Source organism: Dermacentor andersoni, chromosome 1 (assembly GCF_023375885.2).
Source record: "Dermacentor andersoni chromosome 1, qqDerAnde1_hic_scaffold, whole genome shotgun sequence".
Lineage (NCBI taxonomy): Eukaryota > Metazoa > Arthropoda > Arachnida > Ixodida > Ixodidae > Dermacentor > Dermacentor andersoni.
Genome location: NC_092814.1, coordinates 105,398,928 through 105,424,648, shown reverse-complemented (window position 1 = coordinate 105,424,648; position 25,721 = coordinate 105,398,928). Strand labels below are relative to the sequence as shown.

General features: G+C 44.7%; 1 protein-coding gene across 1 annotated transcript in view; it reads left to right on the top strand.

Annotated features, from left to right (window-relative positions):
* Nucleotides 1-20,053, top strand: part of Hsc70-5 (Heat shock protein 70 cognate 5) — a 79,196-nt gene extending 59,143 nt beyond the window's left edge. The window contains exons 13-15 of the mRNA XM_050193492.3: nucleotides 3,196-3,501; nucleotides 16,510-16,650; nucleotides 19,479-20,053. Of these exons, the coding sequence (XP_050049449.1) occupies nucleotides 3,196-3,501; nucleotides 16,510-16,650; nucleotides 19,479-19,568 (537 nt within the window). The 3' untranslated portion in view covers nucleotides 19,569-20,053. The remainder of the gene's footprint in view (nucleotides 1-3,195; nucleotides 3,502-16,509; nucleotides 16,651-19,478) is intronic.
* Nucleotides 20,054-25,721: the final 5,668 nt, after the last annotated feature.

Below are 25,721 nucleotides of genomic sequence, written 5' to 3'. Positions count from 1 at the left end.
ATACTCTCGGCTATTCAAAACATAAGGCTCCCAAACCTTGCTAGGGCTATTTTGTTTACAGATTCATTAAGTGTAGTCGGAGAAAATATAAGAACTCAGTTTTTAGTGAACTGTAGTCTGTTGTGCTCCCTATCAAGTGATTGTCATATGCTGGGTAGCTGATCACAAAGGTATAAAAGGCCACGAAGCTGCTGATGAAAGCGCTACGTCAGTAACTTTTAGCGACATAGATGGAAATATCCCCCTGCCTGCCACAGACCTAAAGCCTTTTCTACGTCGTAAATTGAGGAATCATTGGCAAGGCGATTGGGATACACAAGCAATCAATAAGCTTCTCATAATACAACCAAAACTGGGGAACTGGATAAGTGGGAAAACAGCACGGTACAAGAAGTACTTTGCTGATTAAGGATAGGCCAAACGTATGGTACTCGCTCTTATCTCTTGACTGGGGGCGATCTTCCAACTTGTAGTAAGTGAGGCAATACTCGATAGTCCTCCATATTCTTATTCAGTGCCCTGCAATATAAATGGTGAGAAAAAAGTATTTCTCTTCTGCATATTCTTCTGCATATCGCGAAAATATACGTCTTCACCCTGCATTTTTTTCTTAGCGATGAACCGCTTTTTAATCTTCAAATAGTCTTAGATTTCTTAGCCGAAACTGACACCCTGAAAATCATTTGGCCAGGCAACTTTTAGCACATGACTAAAAGCCCTGCTTTCAAGGGCTCTCTTGAAACTATGGTGTGACTGTTAAGTTTTGTTGCATCATGTTTTTAACGAAAGCCCATTGCCATAGCCCACATCACTACCTAGTCAGCGTCGTTATTTTAGTGCCTATATGTTCTACGCCACTTACAGCGACAGGTTTTAGGTCCTTTTACAGCCATGTCACATCTACCATGAGGAATTCATTATGCATACCATCCACAATACATCGTTAACATTACCACATGTCATGGCGCTCTTTGGCCAAACCTGGCCCTTGCGCCATAAAACACCACACATCATCATCATCCCAACATTGCCACTGGCCTGATAGGAATGTGTAAGGACGATCGAAATTTTGGGCACCTTGTCTTGACACAGTTCTATCAATTTGGTGTCAAACTCCCACTTCAGACTTTAACAAAACAGCTCTGGTTAGACCTGACAGGCAGTGGGGGCTTGTGACAAGCAGTATACCTGTAGACTACATTGGAGATTACTTGCATGGACTAAACGGGCAGCCAGCCGTGTGAGGCGGAGTTTGATTCGTGGGCGGTTAGCTGGTAACTGCCATGCAAACGTCTACCACGTTTGTGTATGTGCTTGCTGGACCTATTGGTGTAAGCTTCCTTGTGGGCTTAGGGCTGGGCCTGCAATAAATCTCCAAACTGATTTCGTGCAGCACCGCCTATACCGAGTGTTGTGGAAGTAAGGTCACATGCATTGATCTAAATTTTGTGTCAATGCACATTGAACTGTGTGATGGGAAACCATGACACACCCACAGCCTCAACTGCCAGGAAATCTTAAGTAGATATTATTTCAATTAAGTCTTAACACTGAGTAAGAGTCAGTAAAAAATTTTTGGCTTTGCTGACATTTTGGAAAAACAGCGAAATTGATTTTACCATCAGAATTGGCTTTTCTGTACTGCCCCATTAGTCACATTATTTAGGCCGTGTTTATGTCTGCAAAATCGTTTGGTGACCGTTATGTGAAAAAGCATTTCATCTGTAATAAAATGTAAACCTCAATATTTAGACCCAGGCCTGTATATTGTAGCATTTCATTTTCAATTATGTGTTGTGCCTAATGGCTGATTCCATTGGCAATGGTAGCTTCAGCAAATTTCAGTATTGCTTCATTAAATAATGGGACTTTCATGCATTACAAATTTGTTTTCTTATTTTAGTCGATAATTCATGCATTTTTACCCATCTAATGAAATATGAATTACCGTATTTACTCAATTGTAACGTTCACCTGTTTTACGTGACCAAAAAAAGGGGGGGCGAAAAAAAAAGGGTCCTCAATTGTAACGCGCACCCGTTTGCCGTGACCTAAATAAAAGAAGTCCTTTACCCCGCACCTCGCTCTTCCATACAGAAATACAGCTTTCTCTCATTTGGAAAAACAGATTTGCTCCCAATACACTTAAGTTGTGATAAATAGAAAAAGCCGCAGATTCGCCCTAGAGGTGAAGCATCGATTGCGATAGCAAATTAGTTGACAGCTATATGAAAAGTAAGGATAGTAGTAGTAAGAATAGGCTGTATAAACTTTTAAACGTTCGCTTAAACTAAATTAACAAGCGTGGCAGCATGCACGCACAAGCAAACACTTAATGCGTATCACTGAGTGACCGCAGAAACTCTTAACAAAACACTGGAGTAAGGAAGCGCTGTAGCAGGAGTGAGCGAATTGACCTTTGTGCGGCCTCTCGCTTCAATGCGAACTAAGCGACGAAAATGCAGCGCAGGGCGCCTAGATGGGTAGACGCTGTCTCCATTGCACATTGATTTCAAGATAGGGGCCGCGTGGCTGTGCCATGCGCAGCAGCTACCAGAGTAGGGCGCCTCTTCTGTTTGTGCCAGTCCTGCACGCAAATTTTGGGAACTCCGAACGCCCATGATGCGACCTGATTTCCGTCAGTCTCCGCAGACATGATCACTTTCCTTTTAATTGCGGCATCGTGTGTCTTCGCAGTCAGCACTTTCATGCTGACAGAGCAAACCGAAAATGAGAAGACGGACGGTGTACTAACCTAAGCACACATACTACAGCACATGGAGGAAGCTACGGCAGCTAGACTCGAAGCGTGTACAAAGCGGCCATTTTGAAATGCCGATGGTGATATGGTAACGTAGATTTAGGGTCATACTCGATTCTAACACGAACACAATTTTTTGGACCTGTTTATCGGAAAAAATGTGCCCGTTAGATTCGAGTAAATACGGTAATGAGATTCTACTGTATTTTATGCGCATTCACGGTAGTGCATGTGCTGCAGCGAACTGTTTTTTCTAGAGGTATGCAGTAGACTTGCGTAAGAATGGTATAGTACCTGCAATTAAGTGCCTGCAATGTGTTTGCTAGTTCAGTACTTGCAATTCACTTAATTTCCAGGTTTTGAGAAAGTGTAAAGGAGACCAAGCCTGCTGGTTGTGTTAGACAATAATCAGCTATGTATCTTGTATCTTGCAGGTTGGGATTCCACCAGCTCCTCGTGGAGTGCCTCAGATAGAAGTAACATTTGACATTGATGCCAACGGTATTGTTCACGTGTCAGCACGGGACAAGGGCACAGGCAAGGAGCAGCAAATCGTCATCCAATCTTCTGGTGGCTTGAGCAAAGAGGAGATAGAGAACATGATCAAGAATGCGGAGCGTTATGCTGAAGCTGACAGACAGAAGAAAGAAACAGTTGAAGCTGTGAACCAGGCTGAGGGTATCATTCATGACACTGAGTCAAAAATGGATGAGTTCAAGGATCAGTTGCCAGAGGAAGAGGTAAGTTGTGCATTATGCGTTCTAGGATTTGCGCACCAAGTTAGAGGATGCAAACTGCCAGGCGTACAAAATGCAAAAAGGTATACAGTTGAAACCCACGATAACAAACTCTAAGGGGCCTGAAAATTTGTTTAATTAAAAAGACTTGTTTTTGAAGTATTCTTGCACCATAACACGATGCACGAATGGTGCGAGTTGTGAAATATTGCGGCGCGCAAGCACACAGCGAGCGAGGGCCACGAAACTGCCAATGCCGGCCAACATTCGCTTCCCTATAACGGCAGAAAACGAAACTTCAAGGAGCAGGCTAAGCTGGTGCCAGGCCGGTGGGGCCGGGCCTCCGCGGCTGCTTCCCTTTACATGCTCATGTGTTTTTTTCGTCTGCTGCCAGATGGTGCTGTGCTTACCTTCTTCGTCCAGCGTTCTCAACTCGTCATGTCTTATGAAAATAATGAAGTCGTCGCCGCTGATCGTAATCATGTTGGTGTGCTCTCTCTGTTGCAGCATCACCGCATTCAAAAGACGAGGAAAATGAGGTACAGGGTGTCACCTTTGCATCCTTGTATTCAGGGTCTGTTTTGTCGTACAGAATAGGATATGGCGCACTGTCTCCAACAACCTTTCCATCTGGACGTCTCGGTTTAGACGCATCATTGTTAATAAACAAGTGCGAACAAGACGAACAAAGCTAACCAAAGCAAGCGTGAGCGAGAGCTGACGCGAGCAGATGATAGTGCGGTACAAGCAGTCCAGCTCAACCAGACACAAGTACGAATAGATATGTCTGGCGGGTCCACATGGTACCAATTTCCCGCACATACGTCACTGTAGGGGCCACTCTTTAATTAATCTCCTCCGCTCGTGGCTCGCTTGCCGCGGCGGTGAGCCACGAAAAATCGTCCCAGGGCTGATCCCTCCTGTGGCGTGCATTTTGCCGCTAGTGTGGCTGGGGCATTAAGGCGCAACACAGAAACGGTGACCTTGCCATTTGAGAGAGGATGAAATTTCCACCGCAGGTATTTTTTTTTCTTCGCATGCAGCATTGAGGGGTTTCTCCTAAGGCTTTCCTCTATGGTGGGGTCAGAGCAATGCTGGTTGTAGGCACCACCGTGTGATTTGGCACGCTGTTGAGAGCATTGTCGGAGCGCGGCATGTTCGTACTAACTGTTGCAAATGCTTGCGCGTTTGAATTGCCACATTGACGGGACCACGGTGTCACTTCGAATAAGCCGGAAGTTTGAATTAAGCATGTTCGAATTAATGAGATTCGACTGTATTTGTGTATCCCCTGCGAACACCCATAGGATTCAATGCATTTTGTATCTCTCGACAATGAAATGTCGCTGAACTACAATCCCGCATCAACGAAATTTGCCAGAACATAACCCTGCATATTACCTACCTAAGCAAAGCTAATAGGCTCCTCCAGAATGTGCTCAAGTGTGTTTGCTTTGCACTAAAATTGTGTAAAATGCCACCGCATTACGCTTACATAGACGCCACCATTTTTGTTCACAATAACCACCAAGTGCAGGAAGCCATCGCATGCACCAGAAACATATCATGGCCGCCATATTGTTTGTTGATAGCTCATTTCAAGTGGCATGAATATAGAGACCGCCATGCGACGACCGTTTTTGCAGACCTAGTACAGTGCATAATGTGTGGCTTGTTGAGAAAAGTGCAGCAAAAACAAATAAATCACGTCCCACTGGTGTGAACTGCCATGCATCAAGCTGTCATCGAGCGATCAACTGGGAATATGCGACCCTTGTTTCAAGAACACTGGTTTTGGTGGGACCTGGCAGGCATCGCGTGCAGATTCGGCGCTGGATGTAGATTTGCGTGAAGGGGCTGAAATCTCTATCGAACGCCTTTGCAGATATGCATTATAATCACTTCCGTTCTCGGCTCCGAACGTGTCGGCGTCTAAGGGCAACAGCGTGCGCTGGAGAAACGTTGCTGTTTGCATGGTTCACTGTTGCTCTGTGTCCGGTGCCAAGTCGTGCAAGATCTTGCAAAAGTGATTGCATCTCCTAAAGCAATCGACCAAGAATGCTGCTCCACGGCAGTGTCACCACTGCTGGTCAATGCATGGAGGCGCACTCGGTGCTCTTGGCAGTGTGGTTCTATATCCTTGCGCAAGGCTTGCCAAAGTAGGCTAACAGAATTTTGACAGTAAAGTTTCATTCCACAATGCATTCTGTTTGTGCTGTCATTTTGCAAGAACAAAATTCTCGTGAAAGTGAATTTTTTTTGCCTTCCTCGCCGATTTCGTTATTGTGAGGTTCAACTGTACAAAAGAAATCAAAGTGGGTTCAGAAAAATTCAAGCAGGGCATGTGACTTGCAAAGGTATGCAAAGGCACTTGGGTGTGCTATTTCTAAAGCCAAAGTACATTGTAGTGACTACAGTAGCCAACCGAATTTTCGGATTCCAAAAATTCAGACTTGATGGATATTCCGGACTTCATAAATGCACCATCAGGGTTCCCATAGAGCTCATTCATTTTCGCGACCGATTTTTCGGACAACATAAAGCCAGAACTTCGATTTTCTGGACAAAATTTGCCTCGACGGACCAGCGCTACGAGTAGGCGAGGACGCCAATTTGACTCTTGAGCGGCCTGACTAGCTTTGGATCGAATGTGAAGTGGCTTGTATCAGTACAGTAATTTGATTAGCAAGTATAGGAGGCATCCAAATACATGCGGCAACAGTGGCGCCTGTTGTAAGCAACGGCGATCTATGCCATGCTTTTGCCTGTAGCCTGCGGCGGGAGCAGTTTTGAGATACGGAAACCGGTCATGCGCGGCCAGTTTTGGACACCACCTATAAACATCAGGTGATGCTCACGATAACCATCATTATCATCAGTTTTGCTTCTGTGTCATAGGTGTTGTCGTGCAAGTTTTCGTCCAGCAGTGATCCACGAGCTTTTATCCTGTACAATGCAATTCAAATCATCGCCTGCCACCACTAGCCGCCATACAACAAATCATCGCTACTTCAGTGTGTTGTGGCCGTTCATTCAGCGCAACGCTGACGTGTTTTTGATGCGATGGTCCCTGCTCTTCACCCGCCTCCACCGAATGTGTCGAAGTGTGGAAAATATTCGACCATGATGCTGGACAAGAAGGCCGCCATCATCAGGCTTATCGAGCAAGGACAGACCCGAGTTGACGCCCCGTAGGAGTTTAATGTATCTAAACAGACCTTGTCTGATTATGGGAAAAACAAAGAAAAGATCTTGTCTCCAGTCAATCAGTTGCGCTGCAAAACTACAAAAAAATGACCGGAAAGGCCGACATCTAAAGCTTGAAAGGAGTCCTAGCAAAGAACCTCTCCGTTTCGGGCTCAAGCAGAAAGCCGAGATGCTCGTATTAAAAACGGGCATTCAGGACTTCAAGTTTACCGATGGGTGGATCCGTGGCTTTAAGAAAAGGCATGGAGTCTCTTTCAAGAAAGTTTGTGGTGCCGTGGATTAATCTACTGTCATGGATTAACAGACGAGCAAGTTGAAGGCTCTGCTACAAGAGTATGCTCCTGCAGGCATTTTTAATTGTGACGAGACAGGCATATTCAAAATGCTGCTGGACTGGTCACTTTCCTTTACTAATGAGGCCTGCGCTGGTGGGAAGCATTGTAAGGAGAGGGTAACTCTGGGCAAATGAGGTGGGCACCGAGAAGCTGCCCCTTCTAGTGATAAGGAAGGCGAAAAACTCACGTTGCTTTAATGGTGCAAAGAACCTGCCTGTATGGTACAGCAGCAATCCAAAGGCCTTGATTACAAAAGGCTTGTTTGAAGATTACGTCCGTCGTCTGGACCGTATGTTTGAGCTCCAGAAGAGAGAAGTGGTAATAGTCATATAGACAACTGCGGTGCGCGCAGTGCCTTAACAACCTGCAAGCTATTCGTCTTGAATTCTTGCCGCCGAATACGAGTGTGCTCTAGCCAATGGACCAAGGGGTCATTAAAAACCTCAAGGTGCACTACCGGGCCTGTTTACTTGGCTGCACACTCGTGCTTTGACAATGGGAAGATGTACTCTGTTAACCTGTCTCCGCACTCGGTATGCTATGGGATGCCTGGAAAGCTGTTCAGCCTTCGATGGTTGCAAATTGTTTTAGGCATGCTGCATTTTGCAACTCGGAAGAGCCCGTAACCAGAGAGGCAAATGGCACCGCTGAAGACATAGACACCAGCGAGCAGCTGATTGCCGATGTGTGCAGCAGTGGAATGGACCTTCCTGCCGCTGTTACTTTTCACGAGTTTGCCGCGATGGACAGAGTGTGCACCAGGTGACTGCACTGCTGCAAAGCGACTCGGACTCTGACGACGACATTTCTGGCTGCCCGCAGCCATTAACGCAAGATGTTATCAACGCTCTAATATTGTTGTCTAGTGTGTACGATGCGAATATGACGCTTGCACAGATGCAAGCAGACGTCGTTAGAAAAAGCAGGAATTTAAAATAAGTGGCCGTCAGCTGCTTTTTCAGTGCAGTTTAGCTGGAATGAAGTTTGGTTTTACGACTCACAATTTTTTAGGACTGTTTTTACTCAAGTTTTCGGTCCCCTCCAGGTCCGGAAAATCGGTCGGCTACTGTAATGCATGTTGTCGTAGTTATGCTCTTCTGCGTTCGCAAGCAGCCTCATGTAATTGAATCATTTGACCATCTGTGTCCGTAGCACTTTCCATTTATTACGTCAGTATTCCTTCGTGGTGAAAGTGTGTGTAAATGCTTAGTTGACTTCTGTTAATTAGACTCCGAATAATTAGATTTTTCAGATAAATTGATCCCAAGCGAAGGTCCTGGCCAGCGCCATTGCATTTCTACGAGCCCAAACGCTAGTTATTTGGATCCTAATGTTATTTAACTTGACCTCTCAGCATGCACATGTGTAATGTCCTATGGTGACCCGAATAGCGGCCCCTTTAGTGGTAGCATTCTTAGCGGAGAGTGAGAGATGGCAAATGTATTGAACACGCATCTCATGTTCAAAGTGCCTATCTTTAGCTGCCTTAGGAAGATTTTTCAAACAATAATGTAACTCGCAAGGTCCGATTACATTTGCCTGATTTTTTACTTGAAAATTTAAATGAAAATTGCCTGCGTGGTGTAATTGAATATAAAACCAAAACCAATTTCATAACGTTGCTCTATTGTAGCGAAGCTGACTTCAGGAAAACGGCTGCCATTGTGCTGTACATATTTGGCCCTTGCCCATTTTTGTCTCCCTAAAAAAATTGGGTGCATGTAAGATTTATGCTGTGTTTATGAGCTTTAATGTTATTCTTGGTCGTTTTTTACTTTCTTCACATGGAAAGCGGGCATGCACTTGATTCAGGGCATGTTAGAATTGGGCATATGCTGCCAAATGAATGATCAGTGTATTATGGCGTTTTTATCTTGTTTAATTCGTCCCACCAGATAATTCATTTCATCGGTCCTCTCGGGATCAAATAAATGGAAGTCGACTGTATAAATGTATAAAGTCTGAACACTTGCCAGCATGTTTGTGAATGCTTATCTAGAATGCTGAATTTAAGGACGGCCATTTCTTGCATTGGAATTTGCTTTTGGTAATCCTGCATTTGTTTAGCTAGATGAGGGGCAAGGGGTCTTAATAGTGGATGCACTAAGGCTAAACATTGCTTTTAAAATTTTCTGACAAAATTACAATGCCTTCGAAAGTGACTCTCTTTCTTTCTTTTTCTTTCTTTTTTTGTGCTCGGGACGAAATTCTGTATCTCTGTACATTTTCGTATTTAATTTATGGGCATCACTGTGGGCACTAAGCGTGGGCAGCTGCGGTGTCCAAGATTTACGCCGCTGCGTGATGCAACACACGCCAATCTTTGATGCCATGAGCCACATGGATGCAGTGCTTTGGGCGTGATTTGCACTGCACAGGCTGGCATTTATAACCGTGCTATTATGTCCTGACCTAGCGATTTGTTTGTAAGTGCCTGACAAGGTATTATCCATCAGAAATGCGCTGGGAAATTGTGAAGTTCATTTTAGTGCTGAAACTTTAAAACCTTGAATGAACAAAAGTTTTTTGCTGCAAGTAGAACTTTGTTATATCGAGGTTTGACTGTATTTGTAACTTTCCAACATGAAGGTAAATGCAGGACTAAAGATGTCATCATTTGTCACCTAAATATTAGGCACATGCAAATATTCAATTTGAATGGATTAGTACTTGATTCGATAGTGAAGCTATTTCTGAAAGTCATGGAGATTGCCCGAGAATACTGCCTCAACTGCATAGTCTGCTCAGTGTGTTGTGTGCCTCATGCTGCTGAAACACAACAGACCTTATTCATGTCATACCATGCTAGCTGTTCGCTTCAACCGCATCGCTATTTTGCTGGTTTCATGACAATATGAGCGAGCCAAGTGGAAAAAAGAAGCGAATGACCCGTCGCATTGGGACAGGAGGAGGCTGTCGTAAAGGCTGTCACGTGAGGTGCTAAAAAATTGTGTTGCACACACTGGAGATTCTCTTGCTGCTTAATTAAAATTTCATAGCATACGTGGCCGTGTAGGGGTTTGGTAGGCCATAGAGCCGTAATCTTCATTGCTTGTTAGAAGTTGTGCACATCATTTGGTGTGTTGCAGTAAAGGGCAAACCCCTTACAACTTCATTGTAACCAGATACAAGTGCATCTAATTAATGTTAGGGGAATTTGGTTATACTAAAACAGTTAATCAATTTGCTGCTTTGGGTTTTACAGTGCCTTTCAGCCTCAGAATGCTTGGAAAAAATAATCTCATTCTCTGTTAATGCAGTATTGCTGAATTTGTCAGTGTTCACGAAGAAAAATCGCAGTTGCGTTGTTCCCTGAAATGGTGGAAAAGGCTGTTGTTGTATGGAGGCTAAAATAGGTCTGCAGTTTTGTAAGCCCCTCTGGTCTGGATGCTGTCATTCATGTTTATTGTATTTTTAGGGGTGTGCAGATACTCAAAATGCAAATCCAGTAGTGATCGTTCGAATAATTCGATTTGTAAAGCAAATATCTACTATTCGCTATATGTGTACGTATTGAAAAAAACCTGGGTGAAGTCGTTGACTTTGCACGTCGTGCAGCCGTTTCGTGGCGGTCTTTTTTTGGCGCAAGGTTTGTGCAGGTCGACAGAACTGAGTGAAACAATTCAGCGCAGACAGGGAATGATGCAAAAAAAACGGCATGTACAGTAAAAAGTCTTTAATTTGACCCTCGTCAAATCGTATAATTCGTACTCGTCCTTTGGTCCAGGCAGGCATATGCATTTTTTTATGCAATTAAACTCTCGTTAATATGGATGTACTTGGTCGCACAACGGTTAATTTGGACAATTCTTGGAGCTCGGCTAGCGCTGGAGCACCGCAAACGTGTGATGCAAAAGACCAAAAATGGCATTAGTGCATTGCTCGTCCGCATCGCCATAGTCATCAGTGGAAAGCTTGCGTGATTGACAGCAACGCCAGAACGCTTTGTGCCTGTTTGTGCCCTTAAAGGGATACAGAATAAAAATCGGAAGAATATAGAGGAAGCCCCACAATTGCATTCCTAAGACACGATTGCTACAGTATATAGTCATTAGTCGGGTTACTTTTGAGCGGATGGCTTTATTTTTGACTCTCTATGAGCGGCCACCGCCTCACTCGCAAAGCGCTCCCGACAACAAGCCGGCGGATCTGACGTCACACCTACCCTCAGCAGCCGCGGAGCGAGCTGGCCGGCTGCGCAGTTTTGTTTTCCTCGTGCTGCACAGTGCAAAATGCAAAGTTCTAGTGAGAGCGATAGCATGAGCGGAACTTTGCGACTTGGATGAGCGGCCAACTGAACAACCACGAACGATAAAGGCGTATGCCTACGATCCGTCCGCGTCGTCAAGCGAAATTGACGACGACCCGCCGCAGCAGTCCCCCTCCGCGGTGCCAAGAGAGTCTGGACCAGCAAAGTGGTGTTTATACTGTGCATTCCATGTACACGCGTTCGCCTCGAGAGATCAGGGGCGGCATCATAGGTGGAAACCAGATATAAACACGGTTCCTGCGGCTTGGATCGCAAGCTCGCACCTGTCACGAATGAGTTAGCGAGACGAAAGGCGCACGCCTCATTGACAGTGTTGCATCCGTGGCGATGCGCCCAGCATGATTCACTCACGCAAACGCTTTGCCATGTTTGGCTTCAACAGAGCGAGGACGCTTATGCCTCAGGCTATGCAATGTCAGGCGACGTAAGGAATTTACTCTTCGTTTTGCGCAAAGCGGCTTGCTCCGCCCGCTTGGATGGGTAGCTGCTAGCGCGTAAAACATGAAAGCCACCAATGCACAATACAGGTGCCGTGAGTACACACTGTACAAAAAAAAAAAAAACGTAGAAATCGTTGAAGATATTGACGCGTGTAGACCTCCCTGTACCTACGCCATCGGAGCAGGTGTGGCCGGCGGCGTGAGCATAACAGTCGGCTGCCGACTCTCGCGCGGCAGGTGTTTGATGCGCGCAAGTAGCTGTTTTGACAATAGATGCGATGAAGCAACGGGTGAGGATTGAATCCAGGCATGTGCAGTGACTGAAATGCGCCTCTGTGAGCAGGGAACCTCTTGTTATTCACGGAGTGAACGAGTACATGCTCAGCGGTTTCAGCGTGCCGTTGTTTCATCGCAGCCGAGCACTCCTTCCCTTGGTGCACACGAGATGGCGCCACCAGTCTCATGTCTGCGAATTTTTTTTTCGTCAGTTGTCGCTTCAGACGATGCGGATTTCGATTCATTCTGGCAGAATTGGCCAAACATCTGGCTCAGAACGTCGTACAAACGACAGATTACGGTCAAACGGCACCTGTGCGCAAAACTACAGCGTGAACAAGTACGCGAGAAAAAGACTACCGCTGCCTGCCGTTTTCACATGCGCACACCAGACCCTCGGCATTTTGCGGCGTTGACACGGCTGCTCCACACATCAAACCACAAATCCATGAGATGAAAGACTAGGTTTTCGAACAGCTCACACGAGGAAGCGGTACGAATAGGACGGTCGAACAACGAAAGTGCGTTGCTGCAAACGTCAACTCGCCCCTTCGCGCGCTCAGTGTGGACGATCGCTCGCAGTGGGCCTCGAGGTGGGTAAGCGTGACGTGATATCCGGTTTTGCCAGAGCTTTCGGAGGAGGCCGGTAGGTGCTGTGATTTGAGAAATATTCACTAAAATAATTACTTTTCGCTCACTTCTCCTCAGAAAGAGTATTGTTTTGGTCGCTCGCGGTGCGACAGCTATCACTGGAGACAGAAATCTCGGCGACAAATTTTTTATTCACTATCCCTTTAAAGCTTTTATTTTCGTGTTTACTGCCGTGCACAGCATCGTGTTGGCTGCATGCTTTCATTACTGCGTAGTTGCCATACATGATCGCATCGATGATGGCCTCAGTTTCGTCCTCTGCTGCAGTGGCAAATAGTAGTTTCACTTTGACTCCGTGCACGTGTCGGCCGCGTGCCTTCATGACTGCGTAGTCACCATCTATGATCGCTTCGATAGCGGCCGTAGTTTCACCCTCAGTGGTTGCGGCAAACAATAGTTTCATTTTGACTGTACGTGCGTCGGTCACGTACCTTCATAACCGTGGTTTCGGCCGCAATTGCAGGAAACAGTAGTTTCACCTTGACTTACTGTGTGTGTCGGCCGCGTGCCATCAATACTGCAAGATTGCAAGATTGCCGTCGACAGAGGCCACGGTTTCGTCCACAGCAATTGCGGAAAACAGTTTCGTTATTACAGGCTTTCCAGGATGAAGAGCACTGGCTACAAAGTAATGGATGGCGATTAGCTCTGGCGAAAAAATAGTCAGGATGTGCGCGCAGTTGTAAAAAAAGTTGTGTGGCCTTCGCTGGTGCGAGCGCTAATCGGCCACAAGATGACGATAATTGCAGCTTCTGCACTGCTTTTGTGCAAAATAGAAGCATGATTGGCGCATTCATTCAGTAAATAAAAGCGTGTTGATGTCGTAAGCATTTGTTATTGTTTTCTTGATAGCCTCAATAATTCGACATTTGGTTAATTCGGACATTTTTGTCTGTCGTGAAATCCTAATTAACGAGGTTTTACTGTATTGAAAGCAAGAAAAAATTTCTCAGACACTTGTGGGGAATGCGAAAGAATTATAGTTGCTTTGGTGAAATGTTTTTTGGTGCACTTGTCTGCACAAGCCCTTGCCTGTGTTTTAACTGTGCCTTGGTAAGGCCAATTGAAAATGCGCCAGGCATCGCATTGCGTTCGCTTGTCCACGAGGAGTTCATAACTTGAACGACTGCTCAGCGGCATTCAGTTGGACATTAATGCTTTTTATTTAAACACTAATTTTGTACACTCGTGACATGGTGCCACCTCCTACCCATTGGCTGTGTCGTCGTGTGCCCAAAGACGCATGTATTAGGCCACACGTTTAGCCAGGGTGCTCTGACGTGACGTGCACAATGACGCATGCACTAGGCACACGTTTAGTTGACCAGAACTGTGGAGCCGCCGTCGCATCGGGGAAGCATGCTCGTTTCGCACCCTGGACGACCGAGCTCAATTCCCACCCAGACCGAAATTTACCTAATATTGTTTTCAACTGCATTAATTAGCATTTTCTTACGGGAACCTCCCAGAGAAATTTGGCATCAATTTGAGTATTTTATTATGTGGTTTTACACTATGCCATCGGCCATTTTTGTACCATCATTCAGTCACGCTGCCGACTAGGACACTGGATTTTCTCGTAATGGGGCATATAATGCTTTTACATTAAAAGTGCGAAGCTTGGACCAGTTAGCCACCGAAACGCAGTGTATCCAAGACATGTGTCCGATACTCTCTAAGTCCTCCGTATCCAGATTGATGCATTCACTCGTGCAGTTGTATTTTCAGCGGCCTCGCAACGCTACGACAGCCAACAAACCACCTTGCGAACTGGAGAAAGTTTTGGCACCAACATTGTTCGCAGATGCTATTTGTCTGATACACTGCATGGCAGCCTATAGTCTCGTATGCTGTTTACAGGTGCATGTCGGTCTCTTCTCATAGTTCCGAGCCATCTGTTACAAGAATTGCTTTAGATTTACAGGGAAGGGGGTTACTGGATTACTGAATTCTTAAAGAACATTTCAGATTAATGTTTTAGCTTTAGGTTGATATGTTACTGTGAGGTGGTAGGCTTGTGCAAGTAAGGCTGCATGAAAAAATTGAGTTTTCAAGACTTAATCCAGTTTTATTATACCGTCATCGGATACTTCGCTTAAGGGGAAAAACAAATTAATGATGCAGTCGAGGAGCGTTTTGCAGTGCCATTGCATGACAAATTCTAAATGCTGTGATGCCGTCTGGCAGGTATAAATTACCAATTATGCTCCTTGATAGTCTCTTCGGCTCAACATAGCTGATATCACTAATGACAAAACGTAAGTTGAGCTTGAGGTGATACTAAGAGAAGGGAAACATTTTTCATTTGTTTCTTGCTGCTACGATAAAGAGCAAGCAGCAAGGGTGAATTTTGATCAAACTGGGGTGCCTAGGTGCTGCCATGTTGCACAATTACAATAACTGATGGTAACCATTGCGCAAAATTTTGTGGAAAAAGTGACAATTTCTGGGCAGCCAGACAACCGACAGTACGAGCAAAACCGACCGATTGCCCTGCATCATTTCCAAGCTTGTCGCCACCACTGTGCATGTTGATGAAATGGGCAACTATAATATGTAAAATTCGACCCTCATTAATTCAGTATATCTGATAATTTGGACCCTTCTGATCTCAGCAGGCGTATGCATTGTATAGTGCAATCAAACTCACATTAATTTGGGCTTATTTGGCCGTACATCGGTTAATTTGGACAACTCTTGGAGCATGGCGAGCATAGAGCAACACAAATGTAAGATGTAAGACAGCAAAAACGGCACCAGCGTCCAATGGAAATGAAGTGGCAGAGTCCGTATCACGAAAATCGTACAATAAGCGGAAATCGTACATGAATGATAGCAACACCGGAATGCTTCGTCCCTATCTGTGCCTTTAAAACCTTTATTCTTGAGTTTACTGCCGCACATAACACTGCGTCGGCCGTGTGCCTTCATAACTGCGGTTGTGGCAGGCAGTAGTTCCGTTTTAATTCTGTGCAAAGCTGTGGAGGATAAAGAGCACTGGCTACATTGTGATGGACTGATGTGTTAATGGTCAGCTCATTGGCTAAAAAATAATTGGGACGTGCATGCAGTTTAAAAGCATGTCTCGGATGACTCACGCCGCGGCCGCGTGGTGAAGGAAGTCGCAAGGGCTTCGCCGCTGTAAGCGCTTGTCATTTCACGAGATAAAGAGAATTGCAGCTTCCGCACTGCTTTTGTGCAAACTAGAAATGGGATTTACTGATTCGTTGAGTAGGTAAAAGTGTGTTGATGTAGCTAGCGTTTGTTTTTCTTGATACTCTCTGTAATTTGACACTCAGTTAGGTCCCATGAAATCCGAATTAACAAGGTTTTACTGTATATGACTATGCTGTAATAACCACAAATTTCTGCTTTCTCACCCAAGGATGACTGTTTTCACTTGATGACTTAAAGCTGGGGTAAACTTCAAGATGCATTGGTGAACTCTAATAATACTGTTTCGAGAACTTTTTATTTAAATTGGAAGGTGTGGCTGCTGTTACACTAGTCTGAACATTGCTAAATACTGGAGCTATTAGTAAACGGGAAGCTAAAGAACTTGCATTGTGGTAGCATGTGTTCCTTCCTAAAATCTTGTACTTTACATGAGGTTGAATTGAATGCATGCGTCTCTCTAATGAGTCCTGCATACAGTGCTGCTGTATGCCGGGCTAGTGGATTTGCCCAGGGGAGGTGTTTTGGAACTGTGGGTAAACACAAGGATGTTTTCATTTAAACATATAGCTAGATGGTAACATATACTCAGTATTATTGAGGAAATAAAGTTTTGTTTGGAAGGAGGGCATAATGAAATTGATATTTTTTGTTGCAGTGCAACAAGTTGAAAGAAAAGATCACTAAGGTACGAGAGATTCTTAGCAACAAGGACAAGGAATCGGCCGAATCTATAAAGCAGGCCACAAATGATCTTCAACAAGCCTCTCTCAAACTTTTCGAAATGGCATATAAGAAGGTAAGTGAAGTAAACATTTGAAGAGTGTTTTCAAATATGTTAGCCACAGGTTGTGTGGCTGTCGTGTACATTCATTGCACTTTAATAATGGTATTACTATTTGCGAAAGGGGCAGTGTAATTTCCTACAGGGACACTACTAATGAAGCGACCTGTTGGACAAGCCGTCGCGTCTTGACAAGCATACATTTATTCACTGACACCAAACAATTATCGTATTTGCTCAAATCTAGGCCGGCCCCGATTCTAAGCCGACCCCTGAAAGTCAAAACCAGAGAGAGCGCGAGAGGCGAAAAGAATTGCCTCGGAGGTAGGCCGAACAAAAAAAGCGAGAACATTGTTCGCAAAATGAAAACAGCCTTTATTGAACATGAACATGCCGAGCCCATTCTACGTCGCTATCTTCCTTATCATTGTCATCTCCTCGTTGCGGCCGGCACACGCAAAAAGCGTCTCCCGTTGCCCCTCTAACAACAGGCATTTTTCCTGCTTATCATTCCAGTACCGCCCGGCTTGAACGTTTGACAATGCCTCTGCAGCTAGCACAGCTTTTCATTTGAAAGTGGCAGCTTAGTGGCATCGCCTATTTGGTTCCACTACGATAACGCCACGCTGCACGCCGATATGACACAGGTCAACATAATGACATTGCTCGTGTACTTAATTTGCTACTGGCACAGCTAGTAGCGGCTGCGATACTTTTTCTAGATGGCGCTAGCTATGCGCTGTATTTGGTATGATTATTTTTAAAAAGTTATCAACCTAGATTATATTAAATACGGTATTAATGCAAAGGTATTGCTTCCATATCAGTTCATGGGCTTCGGGCAGCCATTATATGTCCTTATTGGTGCTGCCACAAAAAGTGTGCAGTGCACTGCTCACAAGCACATATCACTGCAGCAAAATAAATTATATATGCCTTGTCTAGACAAAATCTGTCAGATTTTGTCTTTTGTGCTAGTCTATTATATCCAGGTCTGTTATAGGTGGAATTCATTACAGGAATAATATTGGTAGACCAAACTAAGCAAACAGTGTGGTCTGTTATATCCAAAAGTATGTTGTATGGGGATCCTTCGTAACGTATGGACTGTACTGTTATCGTATATCGAAGTGTGATTGGAGCTGATAACTAGAAGACATTGGATATGAAACTATGAAAAAGCAGCACTGTGCCATTCCTTATCCTGCAACTGAATATTGTGTACCCCAAAGGTGCATGCCATACTTTAGTTCACGCCAATGTGACAAGGTATTGAACCCAGAACCAACAAACTACTTTCTGGTCTGTTTGAAGTTGTTTGTGTTTCAATTTACATTGATAGTACAAAATGCTTCACTCTTCATGGGATTCAAGCTGATGTACCACCTTGCCTTATAATCATGACTGCTTTATAAAGTAATAAGTACGGTAGACACCTACTGACAAATAATTCTGGACACCTTTGTATCAAAACTTGAATGCGATCAGGGCTAGAATACTGATTTGCTATTTCTTTTGTGTAAGATCATAGTGTACCTGGCTCTAAAATAATTCAGAGACATATAATTATTAATGGACTAATTTCATGATGAGTTTCACTATGCCACTGCTGCTGCTAAACATGTCGGAAGTAGTATACCTAAGCGGGTTTAAAGGCAACTATGGTAAGCAGCATGTCACATCTGTACTATGAATCAAAAGCTACGCAGGCGAGAATAAAAATATTCTACAATAGAAGTGGGGTTTAGGAGATGCATTCTTCAACTTACCCTAAAATTTATTGGGAAGAATCTACAATGGCATTGTCTGTAGCATTGTAGTCAATGTTGCCATGAACCCAAAGTACAGTGGAAAAGCCGCAAGGACAACTGTCATCTTGGTACCAACAAGGCTGCTGCGCTGTGCTCTGAATGTGGTGAAAGCTGTCTATTAAAAAAAAAAAAAAAAAAACATTCTCCAATTGTGACGAGTATTTACGGAAATATTTAACTCTGAACACCGTACAGCACTAGAATAAAAAAAGTGTTGAGTGCAACAAATTTCATTCAAATTGGCCCAGCTGTTACCTAATTATACCATTTCTGCATGTCACGTGCATTTTAATGCAATGAATTTTATAAAATGTACTGGTATTGCCATCTAAAATGAAAGAAAGGAAATTCGGCTGTTGCAAGCTGTTTTCGTTAGATTATCTGGCAGAGAGCTACTGTATATGCTTGACATTGATAGCTTTTCTGCAGGTGCAGCATTTCAATTGAAATAATTAGTTGTATATTGCCGAGTTCTGTGTAAGGGCTGCACTTTTCCCACATTTGTGAACTTCTTCAAGAAGCTGATTCTTCAAAGATGAGCTCATCCTTGAGCACAGCCTAGACCTTGCATGCCTTACACAAACGGGTAGCCTGCATTGGCAGCAGAGTAAAAAACTGCGAGCTGAAGAACACAAGGTCGTATGGACTGCCTCTGCAAAGCCATTTCACTGCACAAATGCACACGCAGAGTATGTGCTTTACCCGCCGTGGTTGCTCAGTGGCTATGGTGTTAAGCTGCTAAGCACGAGGTTGCGGGATCGAATCCCGGCCATGGTGGCTGCATTTCGATGGGGGCGAAATACGAAAACACCAGTGCACTTAGATTTACATTTAGGCACATAAAACCCCATAATTTCATTTTAATTTTAAAGTACCTGCTTTACAAAGGCTTTACATTGTCAAGGAACCATGTGATTGAGTGTGACAGAAATGTTAATCTCTTCCTCATGCTTGTTCTGCCTGTAATTTTTTGGAATTGTGGAATTGAAGTTGTGCTCTGATACCATGTGTTCAAAATGATGCACATTGCAGATGGCATCAGAGAGGGCCAGTTCTGAGTCTTCAGGCTCCAGTGACAGTAGCAGCCAAGAGAGCGCTGAGAAGAAAGAAGAAAAGAACTGAACAGTGACTGTGACTCGGTGCATATTGTGGTGGTGAAACTGCCATGATGTGAAAGCATCTCATCAGTGATAGGTCTATTTCATGAGTACCATATGGATCATTGTACCTTGATATCCTTGGTTACAATGACTTGTATAATAGGCTAGCGGCTCTTGGGCATTGCACACTGTGGAAAGTAGACTTTCTGTATGTTAGTGCTTGTGTTGAAATTTTTTATTTTACCTGGTGACTGCCGTTTTATTGGAGCATGACTGTACAGTAAGGATATTAGTGCCAGTTTTGTTGCTATATCCATGTAGCCATTGAATCCTGTTAATATTTGTACTGTAGTGTCGTCAAAAGAAAAGCCACTGCTCTAATGGTATCTTTGTTAGTCTTTGGCCATTCCTGATGCATGCCAGAGCAGCTTCATTGACGAACTTTGATTTGTATTTGCAATGCTGCCTTCTGACATCCAAATAAAATTGTATATTAGTGTTGTCGCATTTTGTGTGTATGAATTAAAACTGCCATGTAGAACAAGGCCATATTGTGCCATAAGCAAGTGACGTTTTAGCATTGGCATATTTTTTAATTCATGGAAGTGCATCTTATCAGAGGATATAGACAAACTGACATCACACAAGTAACTCTACCCTCATTTCCATTAAGCAAACAAGAGAACAATCCCCATGCATGACTGAGATAGGTTCAAACTGTGCTGGCAATGTATTTAAATTTTGTTGGAGCAAGTTTTGAATAGTTCTGTGCTGTATCATTCACAGCAATGGATTACAGAGGATTGGTGCGAGTCTGCTCTTTTTGTGTAAGCCCTGACATAGCGTTGCATCCTCAAGCAGCCAGACTCAATCTAGTGAGTTTCAATAATTTTTTTCCATGAGAAGTGGCCCAATAGGAAAGATATTGGAACCAAGGACGTCATACATACTGGAGCTTCAGGTTAGGTGCAACTTTTGAAATGAACATTTGTCCATTTTTGCCTCTAATAACCCAACTCTTCCGCCAAATAAACCAAATCAAACGTTTTGCTTGAGCCTCGTGTTTTCGCTGCTTGGGATGTAGAGGTGGCAGGGGTAATTTATTTGGACACTTCTATATTTGGGTTGTTTTGTGCTATAGTTTCTGTAACTGGGTGCTTCACTAAGCTTGAATAAAGTTTTTTTTTTTTTCAAAACGGCAAGGTCACCCGAAGTTAGGCAAAGAAAGTTTCACTTTAAAATAATTTACCAGCCCAACGTACGTTTTTTTTTTTTTTTTTGCCTGATAGGCGTCTGCGCCAGGCTCCAGCAAATCGTGTTTAAATAGCACTGCCCGTTGGCATAGTGCAAATGAGCGTAATCAAATAAATCACGACATGGAACGTTCATATGTCAGCTCGTATCTAGAGCGCACAGAGGGAATTGCAGATATTGAGTGGCAGCTTTGATCTTTTTTATATTTGCGGTGCCCCATTCTTCGGCGACTGGGTATGTGCCCGGTCTTAGCCAGTCCTGCAGAATGGAAAGTGACACCAGAGGTATATATTTCTTGCATATATTTAGATAGTCGTGCACTAGCATCGCATAACGCCCCCGTCTTCCGGTATCGCTGCTTCGACATCTCGCTGACGCCTGATTTGGTGTCTGCATTATGACATAGCTTGCGCTGCTAGGCACGCGGTCGTGGGTTCGATCCCAGCCGCGGCGTGCATCATAATCGGATAGTAGTTATGGCTCGCAAGACCCCAGAATATAATTATTTAGCAACGTGTTGGTCAGCATGTTGAATATTAGTGAAGAAATGCCGAAGCAGCAACGAAAAACAAAAGCGTGCGGTGGGGCAAACTAGTGGTAGTGGAGCCTGCCCGGCTATAATCCTCACAATGTTGGTGGAAAACCAGCTAGGCACCACTGAATGAACTTAGGTGCTTTTTTTTTTTGTGCTGTAAAGCAAGCCTGCAAAATATGAAAAAAAAAGACCACACATGTGCGTCAATTTGTAGCGCGCTCGATCCTGTTTCCGTAGAACGAAGACTCATTTGTGAAGAAAAGCGATTCGCTTTTAGCGTCCAGGCACCTATGTGAGCACCGACGTCGTGAAAATGGAACTATGCCACAGTCAAAAATGATAAGCGATATGATGGTACTGAAAGAATGGAAACATTCGTTTGGCACTATTTAACGATATTATTTGTTTGCGCAGCACTACTCGCCTTAAAGCTGAGCAGGAGCGCGAGTAGAAAAATGTATATAATGACACGGCATCGAAAAGACATTACAAAAAGTCTGGCTGAAGTTGAAAAGCATGAAGCCAGCGATATGCACTTGTATAAATTTTGTTTACAATGTACGTTTCTGACATGCGTAGAACGTGGCACTGCATCACAATAATCTGAAAGATGTGAAAAAAAAAAAAAAATACGGCCGTGGCTTAACTTGGTTAAGCCTGGTGATTGCGAAGCAATAGTGTGTCGCCGAGCCTGGGCACGCCGCTTAGAAAGTCGTTCTTCTCGTTCTTCCGTCTCCGTAGCTCGCTGATGCTTCCTCTTTGCATTCTGCCGAGCTGCCTTGTTCGGGAGTTAGGCCGCCTTCAAGAGTGGAACGCGATAGCGTTATCGCACCCCGTTCGCACCGCCTACTCAAACGCGCGACGCCAGCCAAACGTCGCGATCGGCAAAGATAGCCGGGCCCCAACGCGCCATGAAGGCGGACGCGATCATGGGGCGAGTGGTGCGTCACGTGTCGGGGCAGCTCCGTACATTGCGAGGAGGGTGTCTTCTGTGTTTGCCCCAAGATGGCTCTGCGTGTGCGCAGAGCGCACAAGAAATGTAGTGGAAAGGTACTTCGCTACTCGTGAAACTGCGACTTCTGTAAGTTACGTGGTCATAATTACCGATTTATACCGCAGTATAACTTTCTACGGCAAGTTTCTAAGGCAACACCGCATTCACTAGAGGCGATTTTGTCCCGTTTTGAAGTAGCGAACTCGTGGCTGAGTGGTAGCGTCTCCGTTTCACACTCCGGAGACCCTGGTACGATTCCCACCAGCCCAGCTTACAAGATGTTTTTATTTATGAAATGACGTTATTTATGTGACGTCACTCTAGGTCACGTGGTGTGACGTCACGCAGCAAGGTGACGCTAAAGGTCAATGGTGCCTACCACCGCCTCGCCACGGAACGGGCTGAAGTGCGACCTAAAGTAGTATTGCTTCGCAATAAAAGAAAAAGACTTCAAGGAATAAGTACTGACAATTTTGACTTGTTTGCATTAAATGTAGGTCCTGGACATCTAGCCCCCTGACACAAAGAGCGACCTCAGAGCGACCTAAATAATGTACGATGGCTTTTCTACAGCCAATTTCGTCTCTGGAGGCTACTGTGTTATGATTCGGAAAGTGGTCACGTGTGAGCAGGACATGCAGATGTTTTGACATGCTGCCGTGTACTCTGTCGCCTCCTATGCTGCTACTCGTTCTGAGTAGTGGATGGAGGTGCTTTAGTTGTGAGGGTCAATGTAGCAGCATAGCAGACGACCCGGTTGGAGTAAATACGTGCCGAAACCACGATTTGGTTATGAGGCACGCCGTAGTGGGGGACTCCGGATTAATTTTGACAACCAGGGTATCTTTAACCTGCCTCCAATGCAAGGGACACGGGCGTTCTTACATTTCGCCCATATCGAAATGCGGCTGGGTTTGGATCTCGCGACCTCGTGCTTAGCAGCGCAACACCTTAACTGCTATGCCACCGCGGCGGGTGGCGGCGTATTTACAATTGCTAGTAGATTTTCCACACGTGAAAGGTATCTTGTACGCAAGGTTGTCTACACAATCCAAAAATCTGTTTTCTTTTGCGTGCTTTATTTTGCATTTGTTTTTGTCAGATTTTGTTTGGTCATTTAATTTTTTAGATAAGCCTTTCATCTTTAAAGGAGCTGAAAAAAACACTTTGAAACCAAATTCATTCATAGGCCAGACAGGCAGATGTATTAATATTAGGCTAAGAGAACACACGCATGCAACAAAAATGCTACAGTCACCAGGACATTTGGCGACGCATTGCGCACGATGCGGCCGCGATTCAAAGAAACCAAGGCGTTGGCTAGATGCAGATCTAAAAAAGCACGTGAAATTTTGGAAGCGTATTTTATGCGCAAAAATGACTCGGGAGACCGCGTTAGCACACCTTCTGTGGCGCTGGGAGAAGCAGCTTTTAAATTCATAGACGGATGTTAGATCAAACCATGCTTGTCATTGTCAAAGATGTGCGTAGATTGGCTTCTCTTTCGTCTTTCATCTCGTTTTCTTTTTAGTTACAGTCACCCTTTGTGTATATATTTGACGTGCGCTAGTGAATGATAAACAGTTGAAAGTTTGCGCACATGTGTGTCTGTCTCGTTTTTGTCCTTCGTATAAGCAGTATAGCGCAGCAAGCAGAACGATGCCATACCAACCAGCCCCAGTCGAAGGTTTGTTGGTAGTTTGACCGTTTGACGTATTTGCATGGTGTTCATTTTTCAGAAATAGCAGAAACTTACTGTACCGTACCTTAAACTTAAGCTTATCCAGTTTCCCCGCAACCTTGCCTTCTCACGTCACCCCGATGTTCATGAACTGTAGGAAGGAGGGAGGAGAAGAGGCGGTTCCCATACAAGCAGCACCATACAAGGGGGGGGGGGGGTGACGTGAGAAGGCAAAGAAACCCGACCACTATACGACAGCGGTTGCGGGAAAACTGGATAAGCTCAAGGTACGGTACAGTACGTTGCTGCTATTTCTGAAAAATAAACACCATACAAATATGTCAAGCGGACAAACTACGCAGGGCGTGCATAAGCAGAGCCGCATTACTTAAAGCGCACCACAGGGTCCAGGCGACACTACGGAAGCGGTCGACCGTCAAATCAACACTTCTGTGCCCGCCGCGCTAGCTTTGCGGCTATGGCATTGCTAGAGGCGGTGGATTTGATCCCAACCGCGGCAGCCGCATTTCGACGGGGGCAAAATAGAAAACGCACGTGAACTTAGATTTTGGGACACGTTAAAGAACATCACGGTGTCAATATTAATCCGGAATCCGCCACTACGGCGTGCCTCATAATCCGATTGTGGTTTTGGCACGTACAGCCCCATAATCCAATTCCAGTTTAATACTGCCAGAATGCGATGTGCCATGTGAGGCAATGACTATTCTCAACCCTCTCGGATGTTATGAAATATGGCGCACAACAACGCCTGAAGAAAACACCTCTCCCTGTGTGTGCTATGTACTGTACGTAGACAAACAGCACTGGTACACGCAAGGTAACGTTTAACATCAAGTCACCACTCTCATGTTAGACAAAACGTTGAAGAAATTAAGCTTTAGCCGTCAACATCACCCCTAATCATCGTCAATCAAAGCATCCAGCACGGAAAGCTTCGCTTACATCGATTCCCACAGTGCGTGGGATCTGCATATTTTTTTAGTGGTCCCCTTTGAGTGAAAATGAACAGCGCCTTAGCAACCGCGGTTAAACGCCACTGCCTGATGTCGCGCCGTAAAGATTATTGGCTTTGCGTCTCGCCCACCTTAGGTCAGGTTTAGGTTACCTTAGGTTCATCATCATCATCAGCCTGGTTACGCCCACTGCAGGGCAAAGGCCTCTCCCATACTTCTCCAACTACCCGGTCATGTACTAATTGTGGCTATGTCGTCCCTGCAAACTTCTTAATCTCATCCGCCCACCTAACTTTCTGCCGCCCCCTGCTACGCTTCCCTTCCCTTGGAATCCAGTCCGTAACCCTTAATGACCATCGGTTATCTTCCCTCCTCGTTACATGTCCTGCCCATGCCCATTTCTTTTTCTTGATTTCGACTAAGATGTCATTAACTCGCGTTTGTTCCCTCACCAAATCTGCTCTTTTCTTATCCCTTAACGTTACACCCATCATTCTTCTTTCCATAGCTCGTTGCGTCGTCCTCAATTTAAGTAGAACCCTTTTCGTAAGCCTCCAGGTTTCTGCCCCGTAGGTGAGTACTGGTAAGACACAGCTGTTATACACTTTTCTCTTGAGGGATAAAGGCAACCTGCTGTTCATGATCTGAGAATGCCTGCCAAACGCACCCCAGCCCATTCTTATTCTTCTGATTATTTCAGTCTCATGATCCGGATCCGCGGTCACTACCTGCCT